A 21,870-nucleotide genomic window follows, 5' to 3' on the forward strand; every position below is an offset into this window, starting at 1 on the left:
TAAAAAAAAAAGACTACGGTCGTCGTTCTTTAGCACAGAAACAGCTGGTGCTATTCAGGGGCTATTCAGGTGAGGCCAAGGGCCCGCCTCACTTGCCCGGCCTGCCCCCCGCAGCTGGGCGCTAGCACCACCTGGCCTCCAGGGCCTTCCCTCACTTATAAGACAGCAGCGACGTCCCCTCCCTCACAGGCTGCGGTAATGGGGCGATATGTGCAAAAACGGTCCTTTCCGTCAAGACATTCACAATCATAACGGGGACAAAACTTACACATACAATAGTTTCAGAACAGCAAAGACCGTGTCTTCATTTCTCCCTAAATGCGGATGGACGGTAAGGTGACCACCTTGACTACGTTTCTCGTGGCTGAGCTGTCCCTCACCTGCTCAAGAGGGGAGGTCGTGTCGGGTGAGTCTGGCCCTGCAGCCGGCCTGGGGTCGGGGGACTCAGGGGCCTGTGCTCCGCTGGCCAGCCCCTCCGGGTCCTCGCAGCCCCTCTGGGGGGGCCTCCCCTCCACTCCCGAGCCCAGAAGGACAGAGCCACTTGCTGGAGGCTGCACTGCGGTCAGGAAGGGAATCCGGGTCTGAACCGCGTCCGTCGGCCGCGGGCAGCCTTCGGATGTGGCCTCCCTTCCGTTGTGCGGCTCTGGCTAAAAAGCAGGGGCTGGATCCACACCCTTTGAGTCCCGCAGGCCCCCAGTCAGGCCGCAGGCAGACGCTCTTCTCAGGAAGGGAAGGAGCCAGGACACTGCGTCACACTTAGGCGTGAACAACCGAAGGTGACTCCCCCCAGGAAAGGGTGCCTGGGTGTGGGGGGCATTGGACTAGGCTTCTCCCTTCCTTCCCCGTTCCTCTGACACTTGGGCCCTCACCGGGCAGGTCTTCGCAGGAAGGCCCCTCCGTCGTTTACCTGGGAGGGGAGACTGCCCCCCGCGGAGTGCAAAGGCTGTAGGATGGAAACCGCCATCGTCCTGTGAGCATCATACTCCCCCTTCTTTCCGATTCAAAGGTAAGCAGGCAATCAGTAAAACCCATCACACCTGGCGTTCAGAGGCCCGGCTCAACCTGCCGAGTGGATGTTTAAGGGATGAACAGAACCCCCTCCGAAACCTGAGGACCTTCCTGAGCAGAAAAGAGAAGCTGGTTCAGAACCAACGAATCCCGCAAGGTCCACAGCCCCACGCAATCACTCCTCGTCTTCCTACAGGAAAAGCCGTGGACATCCACGAGGGTCACGTGGCCGGGGGTCCTCCTGCCTCCTCGAGTCCCTTCTGTCACTCTGTCCAAGAGAGGAGTCCAGGGGTAGTGGTCACAGACCGCAGGACGTGGGCTCTCGGAGGACCTCTCTGGGTGAGGCAGGATTTTATTAGCCGAGGTTCAGAGCAGCACGAGAAGAGAGGCCTGGCCTTATTCACACTTGATGCTCTTGGTGTTGGCAAATGGCTGACACCACCTTCAGGCTGATGGAATCTCCAGCACTTGCGGCCAGCTGTGACCAGTGTGAGACTGGGGGCTCTGGGGAGGGGGAGAGAGAGTGGGCAGAACAAGGCTGAGCACCTGGGGAACTTCACAGCTCCGTTCACACCCGCCACGTCCACACAGGCACACCACGGAAGGGAAATTAGTGCTTGCCTAGCGATGGGAGGTTGGGGGTTGGGGTGATGATTAGGGGCTGGGTTTCTCTGGGGGCATAAGAAAAACGTTCCAAAACTGATTATGCAGAAGGTTGCTGAACTCTGAGCCCCTAAAGCCTTGAACTGTACAGGGTCCACGGTGAGTTGTATGAGCTGTGAATCCTATCTCAGTAAAGCTGTTAGGAAAAAAGGCAGGAATCCTGCTGACAAAGGGAACATAGTGGACAATGCCAACTGGGGACATCTGGCCTCAAAGGCCAGCAAAACAAGAATCTGAGGTCTGTGGGGAAGGCGATCCACATGGAGAGCGTGCTCCCGGGACCAGGACCACGTGGGCTGGCCATCCTGCCACACGGCAGAGCCCCGGCTCCGGCTGTGGAATCCACACTCTGTATGTTGAACACGCGCTGACTGGAAGCAGGGGGAATGTCTCAGAAAGCCTGTGGGAGTCTGGACCCAATGACACCCACCTGCATCATCAGAGGGATGGTGCCTCAGAGGCTGGTGGATGGGAAGGTTCAGATCCTCTGTCCCCGTCCTTGTCTGCTCGGGCTGCTGTAACGGACACTGTAGACTGGGCAGCTCATCAACGACAGAAACGCCCCTCACGGTGCTGGAGACTGGAAGTCCAAGGTCAAGGTGCCGGCAGATTCCTGCTTCACAGACGGCCATCTCGCTGTGTCCTCGCACGGCAGAAGGTCGAGGGGGCCCTGTGGGGTCTCCCAGAAGGGCACTCGTCCATCCACGAGGCCCCACCCACGCCCTCACCTCCTCCCAGAGGTCCTCCCCAACACCATCACACAGGGGATTAGGTGTCAACCTCAGGATCTGGGGGGACACTGACGACAGTCTATAGCACTCCCGCACCTGGTCCTCTGCTACCAGCGGGCTGGCTGTGAGCTAAGCACCGTCCGGGGCCTGGGCCTCGAAGGCCTGCTGCTACCAGCCACAACCTCACCACGAGAAAGGCCTCTGCCACGAGGAACTTGTTGACCTATAGCAACGTGTGACTCGACCGCCAGGAATTCTGAGTTAACAAATTTATTCATTCCTTCATTGATAAGCTCTTTCACACACGCGCGTGCGCACACCCTGGTATCTGATTTCCCACCGAACTTCAGAATCCTCTCCTCCGTGCAGGAGCCTGGAGCTCCAGTTCAGGACTCAGGTACAGGCAAAGAGAACCCTGAATCCCAGGGTGGGGACCCCAGCGTGCACAGGGCTGGGGGCTCCCTGTGCTTCCCGAGCTCGGGCGCTGCAGCCCGGGGGCCCAGCCTGCGGCCCCGAAAGAATCCTCGGCCGTAGGTCTCCCGCTGACCGAGGCCACGCTGGGCTCACGCCACGCTGATGCCGTCAGGCGCCACGACCCACTTCTATCTGGTCTCTTTCCGAAAATGACTGGGTGTGTTTGGCCCTCAGCCTCCTGATGGCAGCAGCTCATCCTGGTGAAGGAGCCCCAGCTGCACCCAGCCTGGCCCCGAGGCCTCCCCAGGCTGTGCCCACTGCCCCGCCTTCCGTGGCAGGCTCGGTTACGGCCCTGCCCCACTCGCCTGCAGCCCTCAGCCCGGGAAACGAGCTGCTCCTTCGGCTCAGACACGTCCTCCTCCAGAAGCTTCCCCCTGGGCCAGGCACCCCTTCTGCGGACTGCACGGCCCCGGGCGAGCTTCTGGCAGCCTCTGCATCTCGCGCCCCACCCCGTCCCTCTCACTGGAAGGGCAGCTCCCTGATGGTCAGGGCGATGCGGGGCACAAAATAAAGGCTGAAGGAACGAATGACGGACACCCAAGGACACCGCCATTAGCTCCTGGGAACAGGCTGTGGGTTCTCGCGGGGACGGTCACGGGAAGAAAGGTTAAGGGGACAGAGCCAAGATGTTTACTTTTTTTTTTTTTTTGCAGTACGCGGGCCTCTCACTGCCGCGGCCTCTCCCGTTGTGGAGCACAGGCTCCGGATGCGCAGGCTCAGCGGCCATGGCTCACGGGCCCAGCCGCTCTGCGGCGTGTGGGATCCTCCCGGACTGGGGCTCGAACCCGCGTCCCCTGCATCGGCAGGCGGGCTCTCAACCACTGCGCCACCAGGGAAGCCCCAAGATGTTCACGTTTTAAAGGTACACATCTCACACATGAGCATACACACGTCCACACGTGCACACCTACGGACACACGTGCTCACCACCCTGGGCAGGGGAGGCCCCACGCGGCGGCCCCTTGGGCTCCAGGCCAGGGTTCTTGCGAAGCTCCTGGAGGAAGAGCAGGAGCTGGAGGCTCCGCAGGCTCTCCAGGCCCTCGGGACACAGCGGCTGCCCACCCAGCCCCCTGCCCCGGTCCCCGTCGGCGTCGTCTGGGAGCTGCGGGGAGCTCCTGGAGATGTAGCCCTGGTCGGACTGCACAGACCGCCGCTGCTCCCCCCCAGGGGGCGTGCGCACATCCTGGCAGCGCGGGCTCTGCTGCAGAGACGGCAGCATGGAGCCGTCTGGCTGCCCCGTGGGGCTGCTGCGGACGGGCGGGTCCTCGGGGTGCATGGGGAGGAAGAGGATGCTGTTCCGCCCCGGGCCCCAGCCGCCCAGAAGCGGGCAGGCCTCGTCTCCCCCAGCCAGGGCCAGCCGGCTGGCGGCACCGCTCCTGACGGCCCGAAGGATGGGCTCCACCGCCTGCGCCGGAGGGGCCCCGTCCACCGGGACCACCGTGGTCTGGAGCGTCTGGGCCGCCGGCTGCTCCTGGGGCCAAGGCTGGGGCTCCAGCCGCGACGGGCCCCCTCCTTCCCCCGCAAGGAGCAGCTCCACCAGCAGGCTGCCCTGGGAGGCGGGTTCCAGCACCAGCGGCTCCTGCCGGACGATCCCTCCTCCCGGCGGCGGCTCCTCGAAGGCCTCCTCGTCCAGGGACGGGAGGTCCTGGTCGTCTGCCGGGCAGAGGTTCTCGAGCTTGAACCAGTCGGGGCGCTGGGCCTGCCAGCGGCGGAAGCGCTGCACGGCCTCGCGGAGCTGCTGGCCGCTGGGGCTCTGCAGGTAGTTCTGGGCCGTGAGCGCCCCGACGCGGTGCATGCGGCCCGGCCCGAACATCTCCAGGTCCTGGATGCGGAAGTAGACCTCCTCAAACTTGTCCATGAGCGCGTAGCAGGAGGTGATGTTGAAGAGCTCGGGGATGTCAGCCTCGCAGCTGATGTCGCTGAAGTAGCAGACGATGTAGGTGCCGAAGCAGGCCGGCCTCTTGAAGTCCGGCAGGATCATGTTCATGGCCGCCGTGAACAGGTCCCCCGCGGGCTTCCCGCGGTCACAGCGAAGCTGGACGGCGGCGTCCTCCCAGCCGAGGATGGCCTGCCACTTGGCCCGGGTGCCTCGGGAGCACAGGACGATGATCTTGGAGTTGCCCTCCACCACCTCCTGCTTCCGGCGGCCCACCCAGGTCATGACCCCCGCCTCCGAGATGGCCTGCTCCTCCAGCAGGTCGAGGGCCACTTCGGTGCCGCACACGGTGAGCAGGAACTGGGCGAACTTCAGGACCACGTCCACGTAGAGGGGGTGGTCAGCCGAGTAGACGATCCAGACCTTCCTGGGCTTCAGGGGTGGGGGGCTCAGGCTGGTGGCAGCGGGCAGGACGTCTGAGGGGAACAAGGAAGCCAGGCCGAGGGTTCAGGCATGTCGGCGCTGACCACACACCCAGGCCGGGGACAGCCCCGCCCGGCTGGCCGGGAGACTCCCGAGCCCCCAGAATGCAGCTGAGACCTCAGAATAAGCCCAAGGCGGCCGCCTGGACGTGCTGGCTGCCTGCGAAACAGCCTGTGCCCTCGGGGAGGAGTCTCTCCCTTTTTTATCTGGCCTTTAGCCTCCATGTTAATTAAAATTGCTTTTTTTCTTACAAGACACAAAGGCCCGTTTACACACAGCTGCTTTCGGGAGGACCTCTTTTCACAAAACACGGTGCCCAGCCTCGCTGTTGGAGGTCCCCTCTGTTCGGAGCTAGAGTGGGTCCCCGGCAGGTGTCATCTCCTGAGGGACAGGAGCTGACTGGGTGGCCCCTCCAGGCCGCTGTGAACAGACTCACCCCAAACCCAGGCCGCCCAAGCCGGGAGGCGCCCACCTGTGCATCTGCTGCCGTTTTCACATTTTCCGTGACGGGACCCTGAGAGGAAAAGAAATGCCAGAAGTAATACTCCAGAAGTGTCCTTGCAGGAAGCACAATCTTACAAGATGGCTCAGAACAGCTCTTTTGGAAGAGAAACAGGGACCAGCTCACAGGGGCACCTGCTGGGAGCTCTGCCCCACTCCCGACCAAGGGAGGGGTCGAGGTAGCATTCTTAGACGCTCTGGGCCTCTGCAGGGAGACCGTCCCTCCCATGACCGCTGTGTGACCTGAGGGAGGTATCAACGCCTCTGAAACTCAGTTTCTTCCTCTGTGAAATGGGTCTGTGTGTGAAGTGGCCGGCACACCCCACCAGCTGGGTCACACGGTGCTGGGTCTGCAGCACTGACCTGGCTGGGACCCCCAGAATGGTGCCTGGGAGGTTACACCCCAACAGTGGCCATCCCCAAGCAGAGCTCGCCTTCAGGGAAAGCCCCTTCCCCAGACGTGTCCTTTCAGGAGGCAAAAGTCTTCCGAGATGCCTCCAGCAGTAGTGCCACTGGGCCCCTTACATTTTCTCCTGGTATTTTTTCTTTCCTTTGGCCGCGCCTCGTGGCTTGTGGGATCTTAGCTACCCAACCAGAGAGTGAAGCCAGGCCCTTGGCAATGAGAACGAAGAGGCCTAACCACTGAACCGCCAGGGAAGTCCCTCCTGCTGGTGCTCTGGGGTGAGGAGGTAAACCAGCGTGCTGAAGTGACCACTCCGTCCTGGAGGCAGCGAAGGGCCCCGTGGAGCAGGGCTGACTCACCAGAGCCATGCGGCCAAGGAGGACGTTTGGAACCTTGATTTCAAGCCCCACCCTTCGGGCCTCTGCCTAGAACTCTGAGGTCCTCCCTCGCCCCGAGGAGTGGCCGCTTCGGGAAAAGGTCAGACGTGTAGCACGAGAAGCAGACGGCCTCCCGACGCCTGCAGAGGCCTGGACGCGGGACCCTCCCAGGGAAGGACCCTCTCGGCAGGTCTCGCGCCCAGCTGGTCATCTTCCCCAGCATGAGCTGTGGTCACGGGGAAACGGCCTCCCAGATCGGGGTCGTGGAGGGGCAGGGAGAGGCTAAGTCCCCACCCCAAAGACCCATGTTTCCTCCTGCTTAGAACGTGGCCAGAGAGGGCCGCAGACGGAGGGAACCGATGCTTATTAACAGGCTGAAGGGCGGGGATGCGTGGGGCTGTGAGCACAGTCCCCCAGCTGGTGCAGGGACGAGGGGCACGGGAAGAGAGGCAGGGCAGAGGGCAAGCCCCAGGTGGGCCCACAGCCCCTGGCCTTACCCGGTAACCGCCAGGCCAGGCAGACGGTCAGCAGGATGACGGAACCCACGAACAGGATGGAGAGGCCGGGGATGCACCTGGACACCCACAGGGGCATGTGGTCTGTGGCAGGAGAACAGCGTGATGGCGTGGCAGGGAGGCCTGTGACACCAGCTCCGGGGGCCCGCCCGCTGCCCTCCCTGAGCTGCCCTCTCTGCTGTGCCAGCCCTGGGGTCCTCAACCAACCGCCCACCCTGGGGGGTCCTCCCTGACACCAAGATGGGCCATGGTCCCACCACCCAGGGCCGCCTCCTGGTACAGCCTTTCTGCCTGGCTCCACTCCAGGACACAGGGACCTCTGTGTCCCCTGAGGCGGCAGAGACTGGGAGGAGTCGGCCTTACCTTCAACGGCGTCTGCAATAAGAACCAAGGACAGACTCTCAGTTACTAGCAGCAGTCACACACCCAGCACCTGCGTGCCGTGCCGGGGCCTGCTGACGGCCTGGCCCGACGCCCAGCCCTTTGTACAGGTTAGTAAACTTAGCGACACCACCTACAGGGGACACCTGAGCTGGTGGCCTACTGGGAGACGCCTGCCTCCACCTGGAGGCCGGGTTCCGTCCAGGCCAGTGCAATGCCTGCTGCTTTTTTTTTTTTTCTTTTTTGCGGTACGCGGGCCTCTCACTGCTGTGGCCTCTCCCGTTGCGGAGCACAGGCTCCGGATGCGCAGGCTCAGCGGCCATGGCTCACGGGCCCAGCCGCTCCGCGGCACGTGGGATCTTCCCGGACCGGGGCACGAACCCGCGTCCCCTGCATCGGCAGGCGGACTCTCAACCACTGCGCCACCAGGGAAGCCCCTCCGCTGCTTTTTGATTGGCGTCTGCTGCAGGAGGCTTCTGAACGGGAAGTGGGCAGCGCGCTGGGGGCTCAGGTCAGAACCGGGGCTCTGCCACTTCCTCGGTGTGTGACCTTGGACAAGGTGCCTGACATCTCTGTGCCTCAGTTTCCTCACCTATGAACCTGGGGGAGGGAGTCTCCACTTCATGGTATATATTACGTAGTACACAGTACTTAGTACACAGCACTCAGTATAAGATACACAGTACACACTTAGTACAAAGTACATAGTACCCAGAACCCAGTACAGAGTACTTAGCACACAGTAAAATATACTTAGCGCTATAGTACACAGTACCTATACTGTGGTGCACAGTACCCAGTACTTAGTACACAGTACGCAGCACACAGCACTACAGTGCACAGCACCTAGTATACAGTACTTAGCAGGTAGTACTATGACTCACAGTTTGTGAGAATTAGAAATGGACACGTTAGAGCACCCTGTTCACTACACGGTCCTTGACTGTAACTAGGACAATAAGAATCCCCATTTTTCAAATCATGGAAGTTTTGAAAGGTTAAGTGCTTTGCCACACAGCTAACGAAAGGCAGTCAGGAGTCCAACCTGGAGTCTCTCTAAGGCCCCACAGCGCAGGCCTGGACGACGTCAGGGCTCGGTCGGCCGGCTGACCTTCGCCCGCCCTCCCCCGGGTGCGCCCCGGCCGCCGTGCGTCTCACCTGGGGTGTGTGGGACCCCTGGGCAGGGCACGGCCACCGAGTGTCGGAGGCAGTCGTTGAGGCAGCTGCTGAAGAAGGGCTGGATCTGCAAGGACAGAGCGCAGGGAGGAGAGGCAGGGGGACGTGGCCCACCTCGGACCCCGCCGGCCCCTCCAGGACGTCCCCGCAGCTGCTGGGCAGGAGGGGGCAAAGGGCCCTGCCCAGGTGAGGCCAGGGGCCGGGCAGGAAATCCCAGGCGGTAGCGGTGCTGGGTCGCTGGGGAGCACGAGCCCCGGGCCGCCCACCCCGTCCCCACCCCTGTCCCCACCTGCACGTGGTGACGGCAGCACCAGCTGAAGTCTGGCAGGGTGAGTGTGACGTTGCAGCACTGCCGGGTGGCCTCCTGTGCAGGCTGCAGGGCAGAGGGGCAGTGAGGCCCTGGCCTCTGCTGGGATGCGCCCCCAGGAGGCCCCAGGGAGAGAAGCTGGCAGGTCCCGCTCCAGGAGGAGCGGCCCCTCCCCAGGGCCGTGGCTGTGTGGACTCAGGACTGCATCCAGCACCCAGCTGCCCTGCTTGGCTTTGGCCGCTGGGGATCTTGGGGACGGACACACCTGTCCTGCACTGGCCCTACCCTGGCTTCATCTTATTTCCTCACCTTTACTCCCCTTTGTCTTCACTTCACATTTTAAAGTCTTCAAATCCTTTTTGCAATAATGGAATTAACAAGGCTAAACAAAAGAGGACCAGGAAAACGTGGGGGAGGGGAGGACAGAGGGCCGGTGTGCAGGGCAGAGAGAGCCGTGTCCCGTCAGCTGTCGGAGCAACTACACACCAGCCACACTCCAGTCACACGTGGGAAGGGAGGACGGCAGCCCAGGTCACGCCCTCCAGCACAGCCTGAGCGCCTGGGCCTCGAGGCCTGGAGAGGCGGCTCTGAGCCAAGCTGGGGGGGTTAGGAGAGCGGCAGAGAGAGCAGTTACCACGTCCAGATCCACGACGCGCCGGAGGCAGCTGCGGTTCTCCGCGGGCAGAAAGCTGTCCAGCAGGATCTGGTATTTGGTGGACTCGTTCCATGGCGTGAAGCTCAGCTGCAGCTGGTGGGCCTCGAGGATCTCCACAGTGATGTTGGGGTCCCACAGGCTGCCTGTCCCCCAGGGGCACAGACGTGGCCGGGAGTGAGGGGCGAGCACGCGTGCAGGTGTGCGTGTGTGCGAGTGCACCCAAGCAAAGCCCCCCACAGGGCTGCCCGCCAGTTACCTGAGCTCACGCAGGGCGTGGTCATCTTCATCCTGGGGTCCTCGCAGTCTGTGGACCGGGAAAAAGTGCAACCGTCACGCGCCTCCCCTGGAAAGCTGGCTCCTGCGGGGCCTCTGACACCAGAGCTAACAGCCTTCTGCCTCTGGGGAGCCTGTTCAAAGCTGGCCCTTCAGAGAAGCCCCAGGACAGACACTGCCATGGGCCAGAGGCCCCACAGGCCTGGGACCGAGGGGTCCTGGTCCACTCCTGCTTCCTCTCCCCCCGGGCTCCCTCTCCTGAGCCGCCTCTGCCCTTGAGGAGAGATGGACTGTGTCCCCCTCAGCGAACGGCAGCATTTCCCCAACTTTCCCATGTCCTCACAGTAGTCTTGGGTTCAGCCCCTCTGGGGTGGGCCTGGGAAGCTGCATTTCTGACAAGTTCCCAGGTGATTCCATGGTGCTGCGGACGCAGGGAGCCCGTGGGGACCACTCCTCTGGAGATGTCTTCTTGATCCCTCCATTTCTTTGACTGCAACGTTTTTACTTTGGTTTCAGAAGGCACGAGAGAGGCGTGAACCACCGCGAGTGACAGGGGCTGAGCCAGTCCGCTTTAGGGACAGGGGAGGGGGCGGGGGGGGTCACTCATTTGACAAATACTGCCTGAGCCCCCGATATGTGCCAGGCCCTGTGTTAGGCCCTGGAGATACGGTGGTGAGTGAGACAAAGTCCCTGCCCTCCAAGGATGACATTCCAGTGGGAGAGACCGTAAAAGCAAATAGCGTAATATCACGTCACGAATATGTCAAGATGATGGAATGTCGGGGAGCAGGGAGTGACACGAGGGGCAAGAAAGCCGGGTGAACAGATCGTGTGCGCATGTGTGTGCACATTTGTGTGCATGTGCACATACAGGAGTATGCATGTGTGCACGTGTGTGAGCAGGGGGTGCTCTGGAGATGAAGAAGGCTTCAACAAGCACTTCCCGATCGCCTCCCACATGCAGGGCCACTTGTGGGGGTCTGGAGGCTGCACAGGCGGGTGTGGGGTCTAGGCCCTGTTCTCAAGGGCCTAGACAGGTGTGCTTGGCTCTTAACAATGAGAAAAGCAGGCAGTGGCAGAGATGCTGGGGAGGACAGAGAGGCACCCCAGAGGTGCACACACGTCAAATGATGCTTTGGAAGATGAGCCCGCCAGGCCTCCCAGGAGGAAGGAGTAGTGGCAAGAGGAAGGCGTGGGATAAATGCAGGTGGGACGTGGGAGAAGAATGAGGAACTGAGAGCTGGGGCGGGGCTGGGAGCAGGGCCACAGCTCTCCCGGGACTGGCTTGTGCTCCTGACACGTTCTGGGCAGGAAACGTGCACCTTCAGCCCCGCGGAGGGACTCCGGGTCCCGTGAAGCTCCTGGGCCGTGGGCCAACACCCACTGTTTGTGTCGCAAGAACGGCTCCGCCTTCAGGGAGTGGCGGCTGTGACCACTCAGCAAAGAACCTGGCCCTGCACCTGTTTGTCCCATGGGCCCCACAGGCTGCCTGCAAAGTGAGGGGTGAAGGCAAGGCTGGGGGGCGCTCTTACCGGGCACCAGGAAGTTTCTGGACTGGTGGTTTGGGTCCCCGTCAGGGATGGGCTTAGGCAGGTGGTGGACGGTCACCTCGTACTGCTGGCCGGGTTCCACCACGAAGTGGCTGAAGGCAAAACGCCACTAGGAGATGGGAGAAGGGGAGGGCAAACAGGTCACGGCTCTCACCCACCTGGGCCCAAAGTGCACCCCATCCACCCCCAAAGGATCAGTCAAAAGAGGGAGAAAACAACCACTACAGCAAGCTCCCAAGTCGGAGGCATCTGTTTCTCTGTTTTTCGTTTCTTCTGGTCTTTCTTGCTTATTATTATTATTTTTTTATTAATTAATTCATTTTATTTTTGGCTGCATTGGGTCTTCGTTGCTGCGCACGGGCTTTCTCTAGTTGCGGCGAGCGGGGGCTACTCTCCGTTGTGGTGTGCGGGCTTCTCATTGCCGTGGCTTCTCTTGTTGCGGAGCACGGGCTAGGCACGTGGGCTTCAGTAGTTGTGGCACATGGGCTCAGTAGTTGTGTCTCGTGGGCTCTAGAGCGCGGGCTCAGTAGCTGTGGTACACGGGCTTAGTTGCTCCGCGGCATGTGGGATCTTCCCGGACCAGGGCTCGAACCTGTGTCCCCTGCACTAGCAGGCGGATTCTTAACCACTACGCCACCAGGGAAGTCCCTTTCTTGCCTATTTTAAAAAACCTAGATCTGGCCTCATCAGGAGACAGTAGGGGCCAAAAGCAAGAGAATTTGGGGAAAGACGAAAGAGCCCCCTCCCTCATCGGCCCTCTCCAACTCCAGAGCACACAAGGGGCAGCTAAAAACTACTTGTTAAGTGACTCTGCCTCCTTAAATGGGAAAGTCAGGGGTCTCTTGAGAATGTCCTGGAGCACAGAAGTGCAGCGAGAGGGCTACGAGGTCCCCCCTGCCCCCCTGCCCAGGCCTGACAGCATCTTTGTTGCGCAAACCTTTTCTGGATGGTGTAGGTGACACACGCTGACTCCAACTTCCCTGGTGGAGTCCGTGGGGGTCCCTGGTCCTCACCACCCTCCAGCAGTAGTTTGGGGGTCCGCACTAAACACGGGACAGGGGATCTGTCTTTGCTGCTTGTGTTTGTGGGAGCCCTGCCAGCAGCCACTTTCCAGACGTAAAGCAGCGTGTTCAGATGAGCCTGGGTCGGGACCGCCTGGATCGCTTGTCACCACCAACCGCTGCTGTTTAGACACCCACAGCCTCTGATTCAGGAAGTCTGGGTGGGGCCCTAGAACCTGCATTTCTAACAGCTCCAGGTGATGCTGCTGGTCTTGGGACCACGCGCTGAGCATCAGTGCTTTAACCAAACTCAAAGAGAATCCACTTCCGGCTCTGGGCAGCAAAAGGGGCAGCAGCTGCAGCAGAAGCCACAGCAGCTCCGGTCTGGGCAGAGCCTCTCCTCCCGGAGGCCCCGGGCTGACCCAGGTACAGGGCAGGCTGGCAGGCGTGGGTCACAGAGCCGCAACAGCGAGCGGCGACATAAGGTCGGAAGGAAGAGCGGCGTGTGTGCGCGTGTGCGCGCGTGCATGTGCTGTTCCCCAATGGTCACCACCATCCCCGCCCCCGCCCCCCGCCCCGGCTGGAGTCTTACCCGCTTGTGATGATGCTTCAGTGTGGACAGAAACTCAAACTTGACACACAGACGTTCGTTGGTGTTCAGCTGCAAGACAGACAATTCCGCTCCCTCCAGGTAGAGGATGCTGGCTGCAGGGCAGAGGGAGGGAAGGGGCCACAGCTGCAGATCAAGGATGACTAACCGCTGGGGTGGGGGGGAGCACGTCCCTTCTGGGACGCTTGCCCGTCTTACCCGCCCTCCGCTTCCTGCTCCTTCCAAGCTCCCTTTGGGCTGTATTAGCCACTGCCTTGTGGACAGCTACCCTGCTGGACACGGACAGCGACACTTTACCCAGGGCTCGAAGCGAACGCTCTGCAAATTCGTGGCTAGGGCATTGGCGACACGCTGTGGGTGTCAAAGGGGCGTCCCCGAACTTGAAGAGGACGCAGCAGCCAGCGGGGCTGGAGCCTCAGGAAGAGGACTCCCCCAGGCCGTCCACAGGTCTGGGCGCCCTGGTCACCCACCCCTGAGAGGTTGGGGCACTGCTGTCAGGAAGGCCAGCCCTGCAGTCAGACAATTCACGACCTGACGCCTTTTCCGGGGTGACGAAAATTTTAGGCTGAAGAAAGGCCTTCCTTGAAGGATCGTGGGTTAACATCCAAACACTGAAAAGGACTCACTGCCTGAAACGATGGGTCCTCTCACTAAACTGGCCCCTCGTGTCTGAGCACAGGGCTGCGAGCCCAGTTCTGAGTCTGGGGGGAGGGCCGGGCGGTCCAATCTGTGGGCTCACCCGGAGGTGGGCAGCACGTCCAGACGCCCACTCACCGTCTGTCTGAAGCGTCCACTCGACGTGAGCCACGGGGAGCAGATGTCCTTGCTGCGTGTGGACAAAGCGCAGCTGGGTCTGCACGTCTTTGGGGGGCGAGGGGGTCAGGCTTCGAGGGTGGATCCAGGTGTCGTCCAGGCAGGTACCTGGGGGCCAGGAAAGGCAGAAATCAGAGGCTTGCAGGCTCTGCAAGAAACCAAAGACGCAGACCAAAGAAGACACCTCTCGGGGGTCCAGGGAGCCAGGCCTTCACGGTCAGGCCGGGACCCTGGGACCGCGGCTGTGCTCTCAGCTGCCCAGCCCTGCTCGCTCTCCCGATGCCTGTCTGGGGTCACGGCAAAGCTCTGATGTCTAAAGGGCACCTTAGGAGAGACGACAAAGCATGCCCTTGGCTTTGAGAGGAGGCAGTGGCTGGAAGTGGGGCAGGAGAGTGGGGCAACCATAAGAGCTGCCCTATTGTCATGTGCGGGGTGCCTAATGAGCACAGACACTTGAACCGTGCGCCTCCTCCTTGAATTAAAACACAAAACAAGGTCCCGCCCCAGATGTCGCCCACTTCAGGGTGACAGCTCTGGCGAAAGAGTCGTATTACACATTCACCAGGGTAGCAACCCAGAGAAAATCCTAATGACAGGCCTGTGCCTCCCATCCTGACTGCTGCACGATGAACGTCCTCGACGGAGGTGCAGGTGCGGCCCCAAATCTCAGGGGTCCTCCTGCTGGGGGCTGGGACCCTTGTCAGCTCAGCGCGGGGTCAGCGCTTCATCGCGGCAACATGAGAAAAACAAAAACCGGTGACTTACTGTTCTTGACTGTGCAGTTCAGCCCCTGCGGAAAAGAGAGCAGGCAATCACAGACAAGAAAGAACTTGAATCCACAAGCCGGGCTCTGGCGTCCCCGGGCTCCTTCTCAAGAATGAAACACAGGCACCCTCCCTCTCTCTCTGAGGGACACTCTCGGGGGGGGGGGACCACACTCCTCTCCTGTCAACTGAGGAGACACAGGGTGAGAAGTGGGCATAGCACGTGGCAAATGGAACTGGCATTTTCTGAGTGCCTTTAGGAGCTGGGAGGCACCTTAGCCTCTTTCCCTGCCCTGATATCAGAATGCTGGCATGGGGACTTCCCTGGTGGTCCAGTGGTTAAGACTCCACACTCCCAAAGCATGGGGGCCTGGGTTCGATCCCTGCTCGGGGAACTAAGATCCCACATACTGCAACTAAGCCCGTGTGCCGCTACTGAGCCCGAGTGCCGCAACTAGAGAACCCTGTGCACCACAACTAGAGGTGCTACAACAAAGACCCAGTGCAGCCAAAAAAAAAAGAATGCTGGCAGCCAGGCCCAGAGAAAAGACCTCTGGATTTCGACACCTGAGAGTCGCCCAACAGACAGGCCACGTTCACCACCAGCCTGACCCTTACAGTAAGTTCAGTGATCAAAATGCCCGTCTACACAGGGCATCCAGTCAGCCTTTAGGACCTCAGTCTTGAAATATTCTCAGACAGCCAAAGGGTACCAGATATCTGAGAAGGATTTCCTGTATGAAAAATACGTCAAAACCCCCCAAATTAAAAAAAAAGCTCTTGGAGGAAATAAGACAATGCTGGGAACAGGATAAAATTAAAACAAACAAAATGTAACAGTTTCACAGAAATAAGAGAGGACACTTCATCCACATGAGAAGGACAGGGTACTGTGGAAAAGTGAGCAAGCAGAGAATCAAAACAAATCTTGAAAATAAAAAATTCCACAGAAGGCCTGGGCTATAAAATTCAGGAAATTTCTCCAAAAGTAGAACAAATACAAACAGAAATAGGAGAAACAATATATGAGTATTTAGAGAATCAATTGAGGAATGATAAGACATGATTAACTAGATTTCCAGAAGAAGACTACACAGAAAATCGAGGGAAGAAATTAAAAAGAAAAGAAAAAGAAATTCTAGAACTGATTATTTCCAAATTAAAAAGGCCCACTGAATGGCCTTCACAGCAAATGAATAAAAGGCCTAGACCAAGGCCCATCATGAGACTTCCGGAATACCAGGAGTGAAGAGAAAATCATAATGTTTACAGAGAGAAAAAAATAGGCAACACACAGAGAGGAATCAGAGTGGCATCGTCTTTCTTAGCATCTGTGCTGTGGGCTGGAAGGCAGCAAAGCGGTGCCTTAAAAATCCTGAGGGAAAAGTATCTTTAACCTGCGATTTTTATACCCAGCCAAACTAACAAAAGAGTGTGAGGCGAGAATAAAGACATTTTCAGACACATAAAGACTTAAAAAAAAAATCGATTCATCTAGCTATACTTCTCACACCCTCATACTTTTTCTTAGGAAACTGCGGGATATGCTCCAGCAAAATGAGGGAGTTAACCTCTGAGAAGGAAGATTGACCCACTGCCACAGGCTTGGGGAGTAATCGGTCCAGGCTGGGTTTGGAGAATACAGAATGAAACTGATGGAATATCTGCCATGTGACAAACACATATGACAAAATCTCATAGAAAAAAACCAACATTAGTTACACGGAAAATTACGGAAGTGAAGAATGAAAGGAATTATCATCTCCAGGAGGAAAGAGAAATTATACCAGAAAAGAAACACAACCAAAGCACACATACTTGCCTCAGCAGTGAAGATTAGCGTTTGTTATAGTATAAACACTGACCATTGGGACTTCCCTGGTGGCGCAGTGGTTAAGACTCCACGCTCCCAATGCAGGGGGCCCAGGTTCGATCCCTGGTCAGGGAACTAGATCCCACGTGCATGCCGCAACTAAAAGTTTGCATGCCACAACTAAGGAGCCCGCGTGCCACAACTAAGGAGCTGGTGAGTCACAACTAAGGAGACTGCCTGCCGAAACTAAGACCCGTAAGACCCAGTGCAACCAAATAAAACAAACAAACAAACAAACAAACACTGAGCACTGATAGAACCACAATGGGGAGACTGGGAGGGGAAGCAGTGGGAGGAGGTAATGTAAGAAATTTAAATTTTCATCTATTGTAAATCAGTAGGTAATATCTAAAATTGACAAATGAAGAATAACAATATAAGTACATTTAGAAGTATGGAGGCAAATGCCAGAAGAAATAACCAGAAGTAGTATAAGTGATCCTCTTTGGGGAACTGTTTTAGGGATTGTGGGGGGGGGCAGGGACCTGCTGGGTTTTGTTTTAAACATCTTTGTACCATTTTAAAAGGATCACCATATATCACCTTGGTAAGAGTTAATTAAAAGGTAGAATTTCATCTATGACATTACTCCAAACAAAGAAAAGGATTAAAATGTGAGACAGACAAATGAAAACATGAATTTGTTTAGGGGAAGCCGTAGCAGACTTTTTCTTCTTATAATCTAATTTCTATAAGGAATTTACATTAATGTAATGTTTTCAATCGTGTAAAAAAATGCATTCAGGAGCTCCTCTGGATACCACCAGGACAGACCCTGCTTTATTCCCCTCCAACAAATCACCCCTCATTTCTTTGTTTCAAATGCCCATTTTAATTTTTTTTTTTTTTTTTTTTTTTGCGGTACGCAGGCCTCTCACTGTTGTGGCCTCTCCCGTTGCGGAGCACAGGCTCTGGACGCGCAGGCTCAGCGGCCATGGCTCACGGGCCCAGCCGCTCCGCGGCATGTGGGATCTTCCTGGACCGGGGCACGAACCCGTGTCCCCTGCATCGGCAGGCGGACTCTCAACCACTGCGCCACCAGGGAAGCCCAAATGCCCATTTTAATTTAAAAAGCAGTAGGATCAGAACATTATTTGTGAGCTTGTGAACAGCACTATGTCAGGGCCTCCTGCAGAAGCCCAGGAGGGGATGCCCACGATGATGATGATGACTGTGGCCAGTGTGCACCGAGCTCTCCTCCTGTGCCAGGCATCACGCTAACACTTTGTACGCACATGTCCTTTAATCTTAACAACAGTCCTATGAGGTCGGTACCATCATCCCCTTTTTATTCATGAAAAAACTGAGGCACAGGGAGGTCAGCTAAGTGGCCCAAGGCTCCACAGAGCTGACACTCAAACCCGTGCAGTTTTGCTCCAGAATCCCGCTCTTAATCGTGGCCACGTGGTCTCTACGTAAAAAGGGGCGCTCGCAACAGGTGGGCCCACCCTCTCCATCTGCGGTGGTGAAGATTACAAGGAAGGACTCAGACAGTTCCACGGACATCGACGAGAGCCCGGTAGAGAGAAGTGGGCTGGGCGCTCACACACAGTTCTGCTTTGGTCCACCTTGGCCGGCCGCCCAGCGTCTCCGAGACAGGTGCATGGTGCCGGCCCGGCAGCCCACTGAGAGCTCTGAATGAAGGTATGCCTGTCACCCCCGGCACAGAGGCGGCATGAAGCTGCAGGCCACTGTTCCTGCCCCAGCACACCCAGCGCACAAGCCCCTGGTCCGCCCAGCGTGTTATGTGCCTTCCCCACAACCCCGTGAGGCAAGAGTCATCCCTGAATGGCCGGGAACACTGGGTCACGGCGGTGGAGGGACTGGCCGGGGCTGCAGGGCGGCTGAGAGACAAGCTCCACCCAAGGCCCAGGCCTGACTCAGCCGCGTCCCCTGCTGCTGATGCTATGTGCTATCTGTCACATCTCACACAGAGGCTGGCAGCCAGTGGAGGAGCCCTGAACTCTGCGGTGATGCACTGACCGCAGCCCCGACTGCCCGGTGCCCACACGACACAACTTGACACTCGGGGAGGGGCACGGTTGAAAGCTGTGGCGACCAGAAGATGGGGTTAAACCCACGGCCGTTCCACCCCCAGTCAGAGCTGCAAGTGCTTGGGAAAAGAAGAATTTGTAAGGAACACATATCCCGTCTAGAAACTTTTGCGTTAACACTCCCGCCGACCACCTCCAAGTTGCGGGCTTTCTTCTGGGCTGGCGGTCATGGCCATGGGAAGCGGAGAAGGCCCAGGTGGGAAGGGTCCCCCAGGGAAACACAGTTTCTCCAGTAAGGATCGGATGGGTCGGGGGGACTCAGAGTCCCCTGGGTTTTGAGGCACTAAATCCAAGCAACCGGAACCAGCCTTGCTTGGTCTCCGCCTGTCACTGCCTCGCAGGCAGAGCTGGCTTCGTCACTCAGCTGCTCACCCTCCCCTTTGTCCTTTCGGTCCACAACCATCTGTCAGCCCCCACGTCCCGCGCCTGCAGCACTGGGCTGTAGGTGGTGGAGTCAGGATGCAAACCCAGGTCCTCCGGGGTCAAGTGCGGGCGTCCCCTGACACTACATGGTGCTCCGTCCACGGAGGCGCCAGTGGAGGGAGAGAAATCTGGAGGGCGTCGCTCCTCTCTTTTCAGGGCGCGGGCCGTGGGGGGCGTGTGTCTGTGGCCAGGTGTACGGCGGGGGCGGGAAGGCAGAGCCCGGGGGTGCGGACGAATCTGCCAGGGGATCCCGCTCTGCCACCCCACATCCCCATCAGGCCGAGCCCCCCTGCTCCCGCTGAGCAACTGAGGTCAGGCCGTTTCAGCTCAGGGGAGCCCCTCCTTCATGTCCCGATGCTTCTCTCACTTTCCTGCCACTCAGACCCCTCAGTCCTCAGCCTGCCCCCCCGTGGGCCTTGGCTCAGCGCCTTCCACCTCCTGGAACGCTCCAGACCTCTGTCCTGGAGGGCCGCCCAAGTGTCTTCTCTGCCGCAAAGAGCACCCTAGGCTGCAGGAGTTTCTCTCTTCCCTGGAATTCTGTACACTCACTGGCTGCACCGAGAGCACTGGCTCCAGGCTCCTGGGTGATTCACCACCCCTCTGGTCATCATCAGGGAGTGTGGCTCTGTCGTTTCAGGACCTTGTATGTTGCAGGCGCCTGGCAAGTGGCCATTGAGAAATGAACCGAGTCCAAGGGAAGGACCTGCTGAGTGGGTCTCACGCTTTGCCCAGGAGTGGGAGTCACAAGGACGGTCCCCAAATCATTCACGTTAAAAGAAAAGTTTCTGCTAAACAGTCGCTGACCCTCCTCCACCTCTTGTGGTGAATCCTCGACAAAATTAGGTCAGGAGGAACACCGCTTCAGTTGTTTCACATCCTCTGACTCAGATACTGAGGGTTATTTCTTAGCGCCAGTGGTGGAGGGGAGTGGACCGAGGAAAACAAGAGGAGCGCAGGGGAGTCTTTTCCCTGAGGCCGGGCCTCCACCCCAAGGCCACTACCCGGCGGTGTGTGTGTCGCTTCCTGTGGGCACAGCGGCGCAGCTGCCCGGCGGATACAGACCAGCGGGACCCCAGACCCGGTCGGTGGCGGCCGCAGGGGCGGCGTCCTGAGGGTCCGCGCCGCCTCCAGGGCTCGCGCCGGAGGGGTCACCGCTCTGCCCTCACAACTCTCCCCGGAAGCTGCCCCCGCAGCCCCGGGGCCCGTGCGCCAGGCGCTGCGGCCGCGGGGTCCCCGAAGCGCGGGCTCCGGCGGAGAAGGGTTCCAGGACCCGGGCTGGAACCGGGCTCGCTCCCGCCTCGCCCTCCGTAGGCCTCTCCCCACCCTTTACTAACCAGCGCGCCCCGCCTCCGGCCGGCCGCGCCTCCTCCGAGGCCCTCCCCAAGTGTGGGACGCCGCTGGGACGCCGGCCCAGGTTGTGCAACCGGCGCTGCGCGATCTTTCCCAGCAAACTCCGTGTTTTCCCGGGTCCGCATAGCAACTCCCGCCGCTCCGGGAGTCCTCCCCACGGCGGCCCGCTCTGTGCCCGAGCCTCGGAACCCCCGAGACCCTGCGCGGACCTCCTGTCACTCGGCAGCCCCGCGCCCCCGGCCCCCGCCCCCCGGGATGCGTCGGGGTCTCACCTGCTGGGTGCACACGGGCGCCGGGTGGTCCAAGAGCCTCAGGGAGGCGCGACCCAGGCCCGGGCCGCACAGGAGCAGGAGGAGAAGCAGGAGCGACGGCACCGGCGGGGGCCCCCGGGACGCGCGCGGCCGGCGGCGCGGAGCCCCCATGGCGCTGGCCTTCGCGGAGGGCTCGTGCCCGGGCTGGGGGCACAGCGAGGGCGCGCCCCTGGCTTCACCTCGGCTGAGTCCCGAGTTAGCTCCCACACGGCCGCTTCCGGCTTCCAGACCTGCCCCGGGCGGGAAGCGCAGAGAGGAGAGCTCGGGCCAGGACAGTCCTTCCGCGGGTCCCGCCCCGACGTGCGTCCCAGGTCCGCGCTCCTCCCCGCGCTCCTCCCCGCGCTCCTTCAGCCCCGCCGGCGCCGCGAATCCCGGGCAAGCGTTTCCTGCGCTCCAGCTCAGCTCGCTACCGTATTTCATCCCTGCTCTTACCGTCAGGCTGTAAAACTCTATTTTAACACCTTCCCCGAGCTCTCGACCCCGGCCTTACTCTCTTCTTTTTCTTCTCCTTTTTCTCAGTCCCTGTCTCTCTGTATCCTTACCCTCTTACCCAGATTTTGCTTTCTTGGCTTTCCGTCCTCCTTCTCGAGGTTGGGACAGCTCCGTGCTCCGACGACGCTGGCCCCCCGAGGAGGTGGGAGCACTGGTCCCCACGCACCTGCGCGGGCTCTGGGCCTCCCTTGCCCTCGGCCGTCTGTGCCCCCAGCGCTGAGCCTGCGCCCCACGTCTGCTGAGGGTCCGCCTGGCTGATCACCCCTTATTAGTCTCCGGTCCAGAGGAGCCTGCCTTTGGAGCCTGCGGACTAAGACCCTCCTCCCCGGCCTTCCAAGACCTCCAGTCCCCTGGGCAGCCCCCTTCTTGGGTCCCCGTCAACCCCTGTCCCAGACCTTGCCCTCCCGTTTTATCCTACACGCTGCTGACGAGTGTGCCTCCCGGAAGTGCACTTTTCATTCTTTTCCTTCCTTCATCCTAAGCCCAGCGTCGTCTGCATTTCCTTGCCTGACAACTGACCGCCTCTTTTGGCCCCCGACACCCGCGGACCCAGATGCGCTCAGCCCTTGTAATGCAGACAGGCTTCCCAGGTCTGGGGAGGTGGACCTTCTCGCTGTCCAAAGGCCCTTTGCCCGCTGTTGGCAGACCCCTGGCGACCGTCTGACCCCCCTCTGCCCGACAGGACCCAGCTGCATTAGGCCTGGAGCTCCGCCATCTCCAAACACTTTTACCTGTTCATTGTAAAAGAATTTTGGAAAACTCTGCATCCTTCCATACATTTTTAAGATGACACCCGAAAATGTTCA

General features: G+C 59.5%; 1 protein-coding gene across 3 annotated transcripts; it reads right to left on the reverse strand.

The window, feature by feature from the left end:
* Positions 1–2,656: 2,656 nt before the first annotated feature.
* On the reverse strand, positions 2,657–21,022 carry IL17RA (interleukin 17 receptor A). Of its 3 annotated transcripts, none has more exons than XM_049694837.1 (12): positions 20,534–21,022; positions 14,563–14,587; positions 13,759–13,905; positions 12,967–13,079; positions 11,356–11,482; positions 9,807–9,854; positions 9,530–9,693; positions 8,878–8,961; positions 8,571–8,655; positions 7,014–7,115; positions 5,708–5,749; positions 2,657–5,228 (listed from the first exon to the last, which is right to left on the reverse strand). In XM_049694837.1, the coding sequence occupies exons 1-12, from the start codon at positions 20,990–20,992 to the stop codon at positions 3,784–3,786; spliced, it is 2,841 nt and encodes a 946-aa protein (XP_049550794.1). In that variant the 5' UTR covers positions 20,993–21,022; the 3' UTR covers positions 2,657–3,783. The 3 variants fall into 3 exon arrangements, with proteins under 3 accessions (XP_049550794.1, XP_049550793.1, XP_033273308.2); XM_049694836.1 differs by having other exon boundaries at positions 8,878–9,033; XM_033417417.2 differs by lacking the exon at positions 7,014–7,115 and having other exon boundaries at positions 8,878–9,033.
* Positions 21,023–21,870: the final 848 nt, after the last annotated feature.

Source organism: Orcinus orca, chromosome 11 (assembly GCF_937001465.1).
Source record: "Orcinus orca chromosome 11, mOrcOrc1.1, whole genome shotgun sequence".
Classification (NCBI taxonomy): Eukaryota; Metazoa; Chordata; class Mammalia; order Artiodactyla; family Delphinidae; genus Orcinus; species Orcinus orca.

What these genes read in the sequence shown, in the direction of transcription:
- IL17RA (XM_049694836.1), bottom strand. Translation starts at nt 20,992, where the DNA reads ATGAAATACGGTAGCGAGCTGAGCTGGAGCGCAGGAAACGCTTGCCCG. An exon ending in CAGAAACTTCCTGGTGCCCG is followed by an intron (nt 9,855 to 11,355) that starts GTAAGAGCGCCC and finishes CCCGGTCCACAG; the next exon opens with ACTGCGAGGACCCCAGGATG. An exon ending in AAACGGCAGCAGATGCACAG is followed by an intron (nt 5,229 to 5,707) that starts GTGGGCGCCTCC and finishes TGTTCCCCTCAG; the next exon opens with ACGTCCTGCCCGCTGCCACC.